General features: G+C 36.2%; 1 protein-coding gene across 1 annotated transcript in view; it reads left to right on the top strand.

Annotated features, from left to right (window-relative positions):
- Positions 1–668: 668 nt before the first annotated feature.
- Positions 669–14,580, top strand: part of CNGB3 (cyclic nucleotide gated channel subunit beta 3) — a 68,638-nt gene continuing 54,726 nt past the window's right edge. The window contains exons 1-3 of the mRNA XM_053966623.1: positions 669–776; positions 3,093–3,168; positions 13,166–13,277. Coding sequence (XP_053822598.1) covers positions 669–776; positions 3,093–3,168; positions 13,166–13,277 — 296 coding nt within the window. The remainder of the gene's footprint in view (positions 777–3,092; positions 3,169–13,165; positions 13,278–14,580) is intronic.

Below are 14,580 nucleotides of genomic sequence, written 5' to 3'. Positions count from 1 at the left end.
CTTATTTTCATCAAAATTCTAGCTAAGACAGCAAAAAGTTGTATTGCCTGTAAACACATTAGAAAATGAAAGATAATTTTTTTTCCATGTTTTCAAATATGAAGAACGAGACAAGGTATAAAGTTGCCAAAACAAACCCCAAGAGAAGACCCTTTATTGTCATTCACTCAAAAATAAGTTCAGAACTGCAAAGAGATTAAACCTTTCAAGGCATCAGGTATTGTATTGTTGGTTATCTATTAATTAAATATTTTCATTTCCTGGTTAAACTACAGATACTCTAGTAACTTAAACCTTATCTCTAAATATAAATTAAATGCTTAATATCCAATACCTAAAAGATTAAACGCTATTTTATTCTAAAAAGAAAAAAAAATCACTCTCCCCTGACTTTTTGCATGAAAAGTGGAACTGTACATGGTGCAACTGTCAAGACTAAAAATAACTTACAAATAACTTATTCTACAAGATAAAAAGAAAAACTGCTAATGCTGACCAAAAAAATGTCACTGAAATAGACTGTGTAAGAAATTTCTCTAAGGCACTAATCAGACCTAAACCTGATTAGCTGTCTAATTGGCTTGATTAGTGATGGCAAGAAAACATGTGCTATAAACCTGTTCATGGTAAAAGAGTCATAGAGGCTTCAGGGGAGTTGAAGAGGCAATATGTTTAGAAAACTAAAATCAGTATTTTCTAGACCAAAATTAGCACCTGAGATAGCAGATTGCAAGAATGAAAGTGCCCCTCCACCACCAAAGGCATCAACAGGCCAGGTATGATTTTTCTTGTCTATTATAGACTCGTTAATACTATCTTTTTTGTTTAGAAGGTATTTATGTAAGTAAATACCAAAGGTTAGAATTTCAAATATCCTTACTGAATATGGTATCAATCTTTATTTAGAAAAATGAAATAAATGTCTTTATTCTCCTCCACCCTACCATCTTTTCTTTATGAAAAAAAATATAATTTTCTCCTTTTGAAAGCTGCTTTCTGAATAGGGCTAACCTGAAATAGTACAGGCTTATGAGAGGTCGTGATCAACATTGCAAATGGAGAATTAGAGATACAGGTACTGCTGTTTTACATATGATGATATATTTTATGCATCTTGTTTCCTTCTGGCAGGAAATGTCAGTGTGTCCTTTCTGAATATTAGAATGTCATGCAGGCATATATCAGCGTGCTTCCTGATAACCACTGAAAAGGCAAAGTAATTTAGTAGCTTTTTAAAGAAGTCTTCTTTTCAGCTTGGTTTTGATAATGTAAATCCTCTTGGAAAAATACAGTTAGCCATGTTAGTCTACAGTCTATTTTTATAAAGTATTTCTTCACTGTAAAAGTTAATTCATTCTTTTCTATTTAATAAATGAAATATTTTAAACTAAAGCAAAAGGATAAGTTCTTTTTCTCTTGTTGCCTTTGAATTGTTATCTTTTTTCAATAATTTCCCAAAAAATATTTTTGTTTTTTCCAGCTTAACATAATCAAAACTTTACAAAATAAATGGCAACAATTTATGGCTTCACTAAATAATTAGGGAAGTGACAAAGGTTCATTAGTATTAGCCTAAGCTATTCATGCCTATTGAAACCCCTCCATTATAAAGTAAATTTTAAGTAAGTGGGCTTATCCATACTGTCATCCACAAAAAATGGCAATAATGTCTATGTTCAATAACCTTTATATACTGCAGATCTACAGGAATTGTTCATGCTTCTTTTACAGTTCAGTATTCTTGTGTCAATAAAATAATGTTTAAAAAGAAGAAAACTCCTGAATACTGACAGGTTAGTTCTGTGCAGTTGATACCTCATGAGGCAAAGTGCTCTAGTAAAACAGATATATTTAGATTTCACTGGAGACAAGGATTACTCTTTTGGTGAGAATAATTTCATACATCAGTGCAACATTCAGGTTGTATCACCATCAGCCTACACTCTTCAAAACACTGCTAAAATGGAGGCACATGAATGGATTAGGGATTAAGATATTTCCTGCCTGCAAGGAGATATCATCTAATGGGTAAAGAAGAAAAAGAAGACAGTACATAATATCTGATAAATGGTTACTATACTAATTAATGCACTAATTTATGTACTTATGCTAGTAGGGGTGAGCCTGAAACAAAGAAAACAGCATTTACAACAAAACATCATGCAAGAACCTTAAGTATGCACAGACATTGATTGAAATTTTAATATACAATTATGTATATAAATATATATGTCAAATTTATTATTTAGTTCTCTATACATATGTATATTAGAACTTCAGTGCCTGGTTCTCTGAATAAAAACAGACAGGAGAACACAAATATTTTCATAGGAAAAAAACCCAACAATTTATTCTCAGAAACACAAAGAAGATCACTGACCTAGGAAAGGAAAAAAAAGTGCATGAAGACCTGAAAGCTCCTAATGTCAAATAATTTTTCCATATATATCCTTCTGTATTAATAAGCATGCTGCACACTAGGAAAACTTATTCTATATGGGATAACAACTGCTGATGGGCTTGATTAACACAATGCTGTTACATAGTATTGTGAACGCCTAGGACTCCCCATACACATCTCCGTCCTTCCTTCAAAGGCCACTCTGATAAAACTGAGTTGAGTCAAGGTACAGGTACACAAGGATTTGGTTAATGGATCTCGGTCAGCAAGTGTGGGAGGAAGTTAATTTTTTGCAGTGAAAGTTGATACCATCTCAGTATTTTGTAGAGATCGAGATCTATCATTGTGGTAAGGTTGCTCAAAATATACCAGGTGTGTTAGCCCAACAGAAGGTTTAGGCAGAATCATGACTAACTCAGAGATGCACATTGGCTTGTGAGAGGCAGCACTAAACAAGACAGCTCTGTGAACTCTAAGCTAAGCAGCTGGGTTTGCACTGAGGATGTGAAGATATCAGTGTTCGATTTCAATATCCATCACAAGTCCTTTGGTAAATCCATCTGGAAACACACAGAATGCCCAGGAACAGTGGTCAGTGTGTGGCAGCTTAATCAATTTCCTACAAAAATGTTGCAAACATCAAACCACCCAATGACAATCTACAGTTTCTAATCTTGTGTATTTTTTTAAGGATGAAAATAAAACAACAAATGAACCACAGAAAGCAGAGGCCAATAATAAAGCAGAGCCTATACCAAAGCAACAAGGTCAGTAATAAGCTATTTATGAGTTTTCAAAGATTATCTGGACATAATATGTATATACTCTATAGGATTGTAAATTAAACTGTTGTTCTTCCTAATGCTCTATCAGGAGCTCTTATTTTTCATTTGTGGAAGAAATGAAGATCTCCGAATTGTCATTGACCCTAGGCCAATGATTTGTTACAAATATAGGAACAGTATCCAGCAATAACAAAAGGCAACAAGTTTTCAAGCACACAGTGCCTTCACGAGTTTGCCCCCTCTGATCAGCTAGTCTAGGAAGCTCTATTTCCTCTTACTGCAATTTGACTCCATAGAAATTTTAAAATAAAGGTATTTAGTGGCTTAAGGAAAAAAAAAAAAAAAGAGCATATTTTTAATGTTTCTTTTAGTCAACATGTGCCAGAAAAGACAAGACAGACTTTAAACTATCTGACATTGAAATATTTCACTGGACATCCATTCCAAATTTAAAATAATAATAATAATAATAATAATAATAATAATTACAAAAAAAAAAAAAAACAAAAAAAAAACAATGCTGGTAAAAATATTTGCCATCCCCATTCAGAAGCTATTCAGGCCCCTACCCGGGAACATAGGACTCAGGGCAGTAAAACAAAGTAATTTTTTGCCTAAGCAGCTGGTTTCCGGAGACAGAGGCCAGTGCTCATGGCTATCCTGCCCCCCTCTTCCCCCACCTCCAGTAGCCAAGCCTGTTTTGTGTATACCAGAGCCTAAATGACTGCTTAAACCTGCTACCAAAGTAGAGGCTCAGGATGGGAGAAGCAACAGCTACTGCTGGGCCATATCTCCTCCTCCCTCCCTCACAGAATGAGTGGTGCAGCCCTTTCCTTTTCCATCCTCTACTTCCAAGAGCAGAGAAAAAGAGAGTCCATTTTTCCTGTCACCTCATGCTTTTCCTTTAGGAGAGCAGTTCATGTTCATTTCACTGAAGCAGCAAAGCAAAGACTGAGGAATCTCCAGCTTTCTGTAATAAAAAATAACTAAGAGTGAAGCAACTGGAAAAAGATTCTAAGGAAACTTTCACAATTCTGACTTGTGTTTGTGTAAACATAGCAAGTGTCACAATTTGTTTCCTCGTATAATGAAACTTTAAACAAAGTCCATTTAATGTAATTGTCTTGTTATGTAATGGCTGTAGCATGACCATGTTACAGACCAAAGTCTGACCTGAATTAACTGTAGCAGCAATGGAAAAAAATAAATTTCATTGGCTAATAAATTAGCTTTGTAGCAACACTAAGTCACAGATACTATCCCATGACAGAATGGAGTATCAGAAATTCTTTTTGTTTCCATAAAAAACTTAATCTAATTTTACAGATAAATATAACTCATTAAGATATATTTTGGCATAATAAACTATTTTTTTCCTTCTAAAATATAACTGGTGGTATAGTTACACTGGTGGTATACTACACCATTAGTTACTTCAGGAAATTATACTAATAGAGTTAGGGTCCATGTGTTTTGGGGGTATTTTTAAATCTACCATTTTTTTGGAAGGTACTTCAAGTCTCATTTTCAAACAGCTGCAACAAGACACTAAGAGTATTAATGAGCTAGATAGAGAATGGCTATACAAGCCAGAAAATTCACAGGGACCACTCCTCAGGAGAAGCTTATGATTTTCACCACCCTGAATGTAAGTCCCTATCATCTGAGCCAAATAAGGAACTTCTTTATCTCTGGACAGAAAATCGAAGCTAGCCTAAAGCAGTTCACAGGAGGGTCTAGATAAACTTCTGAAAATTTTTGTGAACTTTGTGTCAGACCTAAAATTGTGTGGTTATCTTCTGGAAGAAGAAAATGAGAATTTGTGTGGGTAACCAGAGGATGAGAGACTAGAGAAAGCACTTTATGCTGTATGTACAAATATGGAGTACAGCCAGACCTCAAACAACATTAGTTAAGGCAGATCAGCTAAATGAAGAACTTCAAATGTGTTAGGGAAAAGCCTTTCCAAGGTCTCTTGTTACTTTCTCTGGTATAATCAAAATAAAATAGACCAGAAAACCCTTAATCATAGTATCAGTTTGCAATTTCATAGTGCTAAATACAAATCAACAGACTGAGTCGAGCTTATCTTCACCCCCTTCTTTTCGCATCACCAAAACCAGCCATTACCTTCTTCCTTTTTCTATGTACTTCACAAAGCAGCACAATATTTCCAGCATGCATGAGAAACCAGCAGGAGGTACCATTGGAGCCTGTTTGATTAAAACTTGGCCACTTAGGTCAGTCAGGAACACCTGGTACTTTTGGCTTCTTTGCTGGCTACTCATTGCCCTATCTCCACCTCCTCAGTTGCCCTCTCTATCACTAACTTGCTTTGTGATTAATTCTCTGCATAATTACTTCACTCTGTAATTAATTCTCTGTGCTTAGTCAGTTTGTTCCATAATGGATTCATTTTTTAAATTTATTCCCTGCATCTTTTTGTGTACTTAACAAAGTGTGATTCACCTAATTACAGGTTCTCCATGATATTGAATCCAATTGCTATAATTTCTTTGCATATTTATCACCTCCTGTAATTGACTGGCTATACAAATGCTTCCCTTGTTTTACCCACTGCTGTTCAATAGCTCTGTTGGTGGTTATGCTCTTTAGAAGGGCATATCCAGCCTCCACCTGCTAGCTGGTGACTGTATTATCATTCTCTGTTTTATAATTTCTTTCATCCTCCTGACATATAATTCCAGTTTGATTATTTCCAACTACATTTTAGTATTTCTCTGAAGTCTGTTCTCATCTTTACATTTTTCCCTTACTAGAAACTAGTCTGTTTCCAATATTCTGGATTTTGATCTTCTACTAAATCAACAAGTGTCTCAAAGATGTTTTCCAAAGACACAGTCAAATTTATTCAGCTTTTATTAAAGTGCATATTAACATTGCTTTGTTCTTGGTAGGACTTGAATGAGAAAGCTAAAGTAAAACTACCATAGGTATTTCTACACATGCTGGAATTGCACTTCTAGATCACAAAGTAGACAGAACCTCCCTTCTGGGAGATTACCATGTTAATGTTCAGTGATGTTTACTATATTAAGAGTCTAGATGCTTTGGAAAGTATATCAAGTAAGCAGCACCACAGAGGAAGAGGTACTCAAAAGGAACTTTAATTCACTCCAGACTCCCTCTTCTGTTCAGGTACTTCAGGAACAGTCACTTTTCCACTAAGAAAACAAGTAAAAGTAGAAGCTGTTGATAGCTGCCCCCTCTGATATATTAGCCTACCTGTTATACCTTGCCTCTTTCATAATATGAGGGTTCAAACCCATATCTCTCCCACTACTGTAGGTTTGCCTAACTACCTGTGTAAAACCTAGACTAGAGAGGAGTGACAGGAAGTTCCATAACCTTCCTAGCCTCTGGCCCATCGTGCAGAAAATAATGCAAAACATTATGGAATCTGAGAAGTTAGAATGAAGCATGTAACTGACCAACACATGGATCATGGAATGAACCTAGAAATTAAACAAAACAGTAACCATGCATGAAGAATGAAGGACTTTTATTTCAGTATGTATTTATATTACAATTATTGAATCTTTTAAAAAGGGGGGAAAAATCCTCCCAACATGTGCTTGACCCTATTGCAAATAAATGAGGGCCAGTGCCAAGAGAAGAGTCTTTATCACTAGCTATTATACAGAATTTGGTTGCTCTCCCTTCCTGGAGGTAGAAATAAAGCAGATGTATTTACTGAGGGTACCAAAATCCTATGCTGTAAAAACTTGGCTAATTCTGGTTAATTAGGTACCAACTAACTCTGCATGGACTACAACTGAGTTAAAGCCCTGAGAAGGGTGATTTGAATTAAATGTGAAATTTTGCGAAAACCTCTGTTTGGCCTGTTATGAATTTGACTCTTAAGTTGCCCTTAAGCAGCAAGACAAGACCTGTCCCTTAGCACCAGGAAATCCAGAGTTAAGTAAGTCATTTTCATTTCAAAAAATACAAATGAAATATATGATTTTATAAGCTGCAGCCCAATAGACTAAACCTGCCAATCCAAAGAGACTTTGAAATAATCTTATTCCTTATCGCCTTATCCTTCATGCTCGTCACGGGCACTCAGAAAACAGGCAGCTATTATTCCCATAAAATAATATTAAAAAATAAAATATTTTTTCAAAGATTACCAAGGATTTGAATATGTTGAATCAGCTTTAATCACTCCTGCTGATGTGAAGTCTTTTAACTCCTCTCAGATCTTCATTTTTCACATGAGCGACATGTCTAAATGTTAGGAAAACAAACTCAACTTCTTCATAGAATTTTTCTTTCATAGAAAATAAACGTAAATAATATTTTTGTTAGCCAGTGAGCTTGAGGGTTAAGATGGACCTAACTAACTAAACCTAACTAACTAAACCTAACTAACTGATTTTTTATTTCACTGCTGCTGATTTCTGAACTTTTTTTCCCTGCACATAGTATTTGTTCAAGAACTGTTGCTTCAAGAAATGCCATACTTGCAGCAGCATTTCAATGCTCTAATTGTTCATATCAGAAGATTACAAATGTGTGCACTTTGTCATGTCAGAGCTGAAGTCTTTTCTCTCCTTCATCCATAGGTTTCTTGCGTTGTTTTTTTTTTTTCTTGAGATCTTCATGACCCTATAGCCATTTTTAGATATTTTGGATAGCTCAAGAACACCTCTGTGAAGCAAGAACAATCAGGCAAATGACTAACTAAGTCAGAAATATCACGGAGAGTTTGAAGACTGGTTCTCTTATTCCCATTCCATTGCTCCAAATGCAAAGTTAGTTTTTACTCCAGCTATTCAAGAGAACCTACTCTCTATGCTATTTTGCAGGCAATACCACTTAAAAGCCACTTTGAGCCTTCTAAAATATTTTGAAATGTTTAACACTTTGTAAAAAGTGGAAATGTCCCCAAAAAATCACTGATTTTAAGTGATTAAAAATCACTGCTTAAAATTATGTTTCTAAGGCATATATGTCACTGCTAAAAAGAACAGATTACTCAAGCATTAGTCACTCTGCCTCCTACTAGCGGACTCTACCCATGTCTTTATACACCTTTTCCTGTTTCAAACAATGCTGTCTACCCTCGAATCTTTCCATGCACCATTAAAATGGACACCATTGTTTATATATTAACTAAATTAATTTTATCATGTAAGCATGTTGAAGTTTAACCCCAGCCAGCAACCAAGCCCCACACAGCCTCTTACTAACTACCTGACCAGCAAATTCGAGGAGAGAATCAGAAGGATAAAAGCTAGAAAACTTGTGGTTTGAGATATTTTATCAGTTTATTAGGGAAGGCAAAAGCCATGCACACAAGCAAAGCAAAACAAGGAATTAATTCACTTCCCATTGACAGGTAGGTGTTCAGCCATCTCCAGGAAAGCAGCGTTCCAGTCATGTGCAACAGTTACTTGGGAAGATAGATACCATCACTCCCAACTTCCTTCCTACTTCTTTCCCCCACTTTATATACTGAGCATGGTCAGTATATAAAGTGTCATATGGCCTGGAATATCTCCTTGTTCAGTTAGGGTCAGCTGTTCCATCTATGTCTTTCCCAGGCTTCCATGCATCCCCAGTCTCCTCACCAGTGTGGCAGTGTAAGCAGCAGAGAAGGTTTTGGCTCTGTGCAAGCCCTGCCTAGCAATAACAAAAAATATCTCTGTATTATCAGCCCTTTGTTTGGCACAAATCCAGACACAGCCCTAGTAGCAGCCACTGTGAAGAAAATTAACTCTAGCTCAGCTGAAAACAGCACAGAGCATGAACATCAAGCTACACAAAGTTTCCAAGTAACCATCAAATATATATTCAACAGAAGAAATATAAAATATTCCTTTATGTTTGTATTTTTGTCTACCATGACTAATTCTCTTCCGTGTTTCTGCCAAGTATTGGAAAACAGGTCAAGATAGTTCAGGGAAATCAGATTTGCAGGATTATTTTTCATTACTGAAGGAACAAAAAAGAACATTAAATGTTCTTTAAATCAACATTGCTTACACTAATCCTGGTAATAAACATCAGAATTGAGTGGTAACATTTACAACTGTATTACATACCATAGCAACTCAATTAATTATAATTAGTACTATATTATGATTGTGCAATCATATAGTAGCTTTTAAGCATCAGTGTATTTTAAAATGACTATATTTTTGTAAAAGTCACTAAGAAGTTAACAGTAAAAGGAAGTAGTTGTCCATATATATTTAATTAATATAAAATACACATTATGTGTGGGTGTTCTGATGGAAATACTACTTCCACAGAAGAAAAAGAAGATAAAAGCGAATCAATGTTTTGTGAATCGCCCTATAAAACATTATATTGTGGATTCAAATTAAATAAGATTATGTCAGTTGATGATTAAATTGAACTAAAATGTGCTTTTGAACAGCCAAAAGAAGAAACCCAGGAAACTCTTTGCTCTTTATATTAGTAACAGTTAGCCATGACAAGTTCTACTTTTATGTATATCCAACCAATAGAGATGGGAGGGGAAGCATAGATGTGATACAAGTCAGACTGCTAGTGCAAGGCAGTGGAGTTGGCTGGGAGTTCTAGGAAAGAAATTCTTCCCTTCCTGAACTATAGCAAAGCAAAAGCACTTTTTCTGTTCTGTACTCAGACTTCTACTATCCAGCTGTTTACATTTATTCATATCTTAATATCTAAAAACTTATCTAAGAGAAGTAAATAAATAGGTTTTATAAATTGCATCTTGTTCCTTGCTGCTTGGGATCCTAGGCTTATAAATTTAATCAGATTTATTTGGAGGGATTCCATTAAGCAGTGTTTTTCCCACTAAATGATACTTCCACAACTGTCACTTTCCCCTTCCATCTTAAAACAGAACCAGCAACATTTATCCCAATACAGTTTTAAAATGTACTATCCTTGCTGGAAGGCCAAATATCTAGAATGTGTAGACACCAGTGGGCTTCATATCTCAACTCCCACTACAATGCATCGGGAACTTCATCCACCTATATGCCAGTACAATGGGAATGATAATAATTCAGAAAAATTCAAACCCATTATTTTGTTGAGTTAGCGTGGATCTGTATGTTTTGAAAATTGTGCTCATTGTTGATGCCTTGGCATGGTTTTGCCTTTTTTCTCACTCATGATTTCACCCCCATGACCAAACTTAAGCAAAGCTGTCCTGCAAGCCTGCCACCTTCCTGCTGGATCACTGTTTATTCTGATCCTGCTGGATCACTGTTTATTCTGGAAACCAACAGTTGTAGTCTAAATTTTCCCTAAAATGACTATCACACTGTTCTTAAGGGCATTCCTTTGGGCCTGGTTTCACGAGTTAGAAGACTACAAGCTAGATTCAAGCAGTGAAGAGCAAAGGGTTTGGTTTTTTTTTAAATATGACTATGCAGACAGCCCTCTCAATTTCACACAGAAAGAAAAAACTCAAATTTGACACACATGCCAGTAGTGGTGCTAGGCCCTGATATCCTAATATTAATGCAAATAATCCCTGCTAGAAATTTATGAATCCTTGTATGTGAAAATTTGGAATATTCATGGGATTGCAAGGTTTTCCTTCAGTCTGAATGCAATCAGCATTTAATGGTCAGCGGGGGTTCAGACATCAGACTGAATACCTTGAGAATATCTATCAAGCTTAGAAGTTATTATCCTCTGCACAGGACTGTTTATGTGCAAGCACCATATATTTTTATACTTTGTGCTTTTTGCTTCTCATACATGTTGTCATCCCAAAGATGGATTGTCTTATTCAGGAGCCTGTTACACTAAACAGTGTAACTACACTGGCATTTGTTTCAATGAAGAATGCCCTTCTAGCAAAACCCTCTTGATTGTCCCCCGAATGCCTCTTTTTTTTTTTTTTTTTTTTCCCCAAAAAAGCCCCAAAATCCTTTAGGAACTCATAACTGGATTCCTTTAGAATGAAACCAAACCAGAATAATAACCCCATGAGTCAAACTACTTTATTCAAGCTGCTGATTGTCACTAATTTCAGTGGATCACAATACACCTCATTGGAAATTTATCTGCCAGATATGCCAGTATTTATGTCTGACAGATATAAATTCAATGCCATGCTTTCAGCACCATTTCACTGCTCTAATTGTTCATATCAGATTGTATCCTATGCTAATATAGATACATCTAGGAGTGACTGCTATAGGAAAGAAAATTCCCAAAGTGAGATGATTACAGAAATGTTGATATTAGCTTTGCTATCACTCTAGATTGAGTAATTAGCTTTTTGGGTTGTGGGGTCAAGGCAGGGAGAACTGGGATACTACAAACCTTGAATTCAAAAGGGAGCAGAAGCTACAAGTGCTGGAAGTTTTTGTTTCTTTTAAAGGAATAACTGTCTAAATATGAAGTTTAACTATCAGAAAAGTAACTTTACACTATCCATGTAAAATATTCAAAGTGGGATTGTCTTTGAGCTGTCTCAAACTTAAAATACAGCACATATAACAGGCTCCTGATTTATTTTTTGCCATGTTTTGCTGCCAAGTTTTTCCTCTATTGTCATATTACTTAAAGTATTTGTGAAGGCTGAGCTTGTTCCTCCATTATGCAAAGTGTCAGATTGATGACAGCTATCAAATTACTTTTCAACATGAAAGTTTAAAAAAAGATATGGGAGTAATTATAAGAAAGCATCACTTAAGGCCACTTAAATGGCAAGAGACCACACCATTTGCTTCAAACTCTATGAACTTCCTACTTAGATGACTTTGAAAAAGTTACTAGTAACAGAAATTAAGAAATAGACTAGACAAAGTACAACATACTGTCTTGGTTTGGAAAGACAGGTATCTGCTAAGGAAGGCAGGAGCCTCCCCTGAAATGGAAAAAATGTAGACCCCTTCCCTCCAAATTGTTATAAATTTGAAATTAAGGGGGGCTCTCAGGCAAAAATATGGGAGCAGGAATAACAGTTCTTTATCAGGGAAGAAAATTAAAAAGATAAAATAAACAATGCAGTGAACCAAAACAACACTGACAGAGTCAGAACACAACCTGACACCCTGTTAGTCGGGGTGTTGGCAGCAGTCCAATTGGGAATTATGGCTGCAGTCCTCCTGGAGTGTCAGGTGTGGTTCTGTTGGAGCAGTGATCCTGTAGAAAAGGGTGTAGCCTTCCTGCAGTGGAAGAGGCAGCTGTTCCTCTGGGAAATCCAGCGCAAGAAAAGCTGTGCTGGTGTTCCAGGAACTCAAGATTATATCCAGGTAGAAATGCTTGGCTCCTCCCTCTGGGTGGAGCATCTCACAATGGGATGTTATGGTTCTTGTCAGTCATGCAGTGACATTCAATGGCCCATTATCAGCAGATGTCTCCCCTGAGAGAGGATTGGTTGTGGAAGAGATAAGGAAAAATGCCCACTTAACAGAAGACAACTGCCATTCAGATGGCAAATGGTCTTGCCTTTCAGTGTGGGGCATACTCACATCCTTAATGATATATTTCAATCATAATTTACTCATCAATGAACAGTACTGTCATGGCAGCTGAAGCAACATCTTTGATGCAGTACAAACAATGAAGCATAGATAGTTTTATTAACATTTCTATTTGTTAGAAAATTAGGTACTCTTCACTTTTCTTCCAGTATTTCACAAGGCATTTCTGGACAGACCTATCTGTCCTCTACCTTGCTGCATCACTTCTTGTCCCTCATAAATACAGAAGAGATCTGAATTGACCATTGTTGAGCTGGCTACTGATGAATCTATTTCAAAACCACAAGTAAATTACATATTCTAACAGGTGAACTTATCATAAACATGCTGGGTACGGTTGGCACTGAAACAGAGTTATGCAGGAAATTGTTCAGAGGTCAGGTCCCAGAAGTTGTGTCTTTTAGTGGTTATCTACTAAAGAAATAATGTCACACAGACTGTGATTCTTTCAAAAGTATTATTAGAATTATTTTTAAATTAATTTTCAAAACTTAAAAACTTTTTTCTAGATACAGAATCAGCAAAAGCACCTGAGCCTTCAAAACCTGAAAACTCAACTGAACCAGCTAAGACAACTCAACAGGAAGAGCATGAACTCAAAGATGGGAAAGAAGATGCTAAGTGAGTAAATTCAATTAAAAATTTTGAAGATTCTACCTGACGTCCTGACTAAACATTTCTGTGTGCCATATATCCGTTCTTTAAAAGTCCCTCCTGTAAGGATCTGAAGAGTTTTATATCAGTTTCAAGGTTGCATATATATGAGGCATTCATTTATTATGTGCTTTTGATAGTTTGTTGTGTACATCATCCTAAATTGCAGGAATGAGGAAAAGGACTTGCTCAACTACAGTTATATGCAAATTTTAGCAGTTCTGCTGCTTAATTATTACTATATCTTAGCAAAGAAAAAATTCCCAGAATGCTGCCCTGAATACATGGAATGTTTGTCATATCATTTCGACTTGAAACTTTTTATCCTGCACATAACATTAAATCAGCATTAGTTTCCACAATCAGAAGATTAGTACTATCTCTTGCTGAGAAGAGATAAATAAATAAAACAGTAGTATTCCTTCAGGGGAGAATCTGGGGTCATTCAACCTTTGTAAAAAGCTGAGGTGACTGTTTTGCAAAAATAAAAATAAATATGAAGTCTAGAAAACAATATGCTTTGAATAGTTTATAGTAATTTCAGAAGCAGAGATTCATAGATTCATGGAATCATAGAATTCTTTGGGTTGATAGGGACTTTTAAAGGTCATCAAGCCCCACCCCTATGTAATGAGCAGGGACAGCTATAAGTGGATCAGGTTGCTCAAAGCCCCATCCCAGCTGACCTTGAATGTTTCCAGGGATTGGGGTATCTGCCACCTCTCTGCCTAACAGGTGCCAGTGTTCCACCAGTCGCACTGTAAAAATTTCTTCCTTATGTCTAATCTAAGTCTGCCCTCTCTATGTTTAAAAATGTTAAATCTTGTAATGTTACAACCCCTGCTAAAATGTTTGCCCACATCTTTCTACAGGCCCCCTTCAAATACTAAAATGCATCTCCCTGAAGCCTTCTCTTCCCCAGGCTGAAAAACCTCAACTCTCTCAGCCTTTCCTCATAGGAGAGCTGCCCCAAACTTCTGATCATATTTTTGGCTCTCCTTTCAGCTTGCAGATGACACCACTCAGCTTGGGGTCATCTGCAAACTTGCTGAGTGTGCACTTGATGACACTTGCTGTGTCGCTATGGAAAATAAAGGTCTTGAAAGAACAGCTGAGGTTGGAAGGGTTCTCCAGAAGGAATGAGGTCCAAACTCCTGCTAAAAATATTTAGAGGTTAGACCTAACTCCCAGGTTAGATCAAGGCAGCCAAAATTTTTTCAGCATAATTGTGAATCTATATCATTAAGAATGGAATTTCCATAGTTTCTCT

This window comes from Vidua chalybeata, chromosome 1, assembly GCF_026979565.1.
Source record: "Vidua chalybeata isolate OUT-0048 chromosome 1, bVidCha1 merged haplotype, whole genome shotgun sequence".
NCBI lineage: Eukaryota > Metazoa > Chordata > Aves > Passeriformes > Viduidae > Vidua > Vidua chalybeata.
Note: the sequence above shows the minus strand (reverse complement) of the source record. Positions and strands in the feature narration are given on the sequence as shown.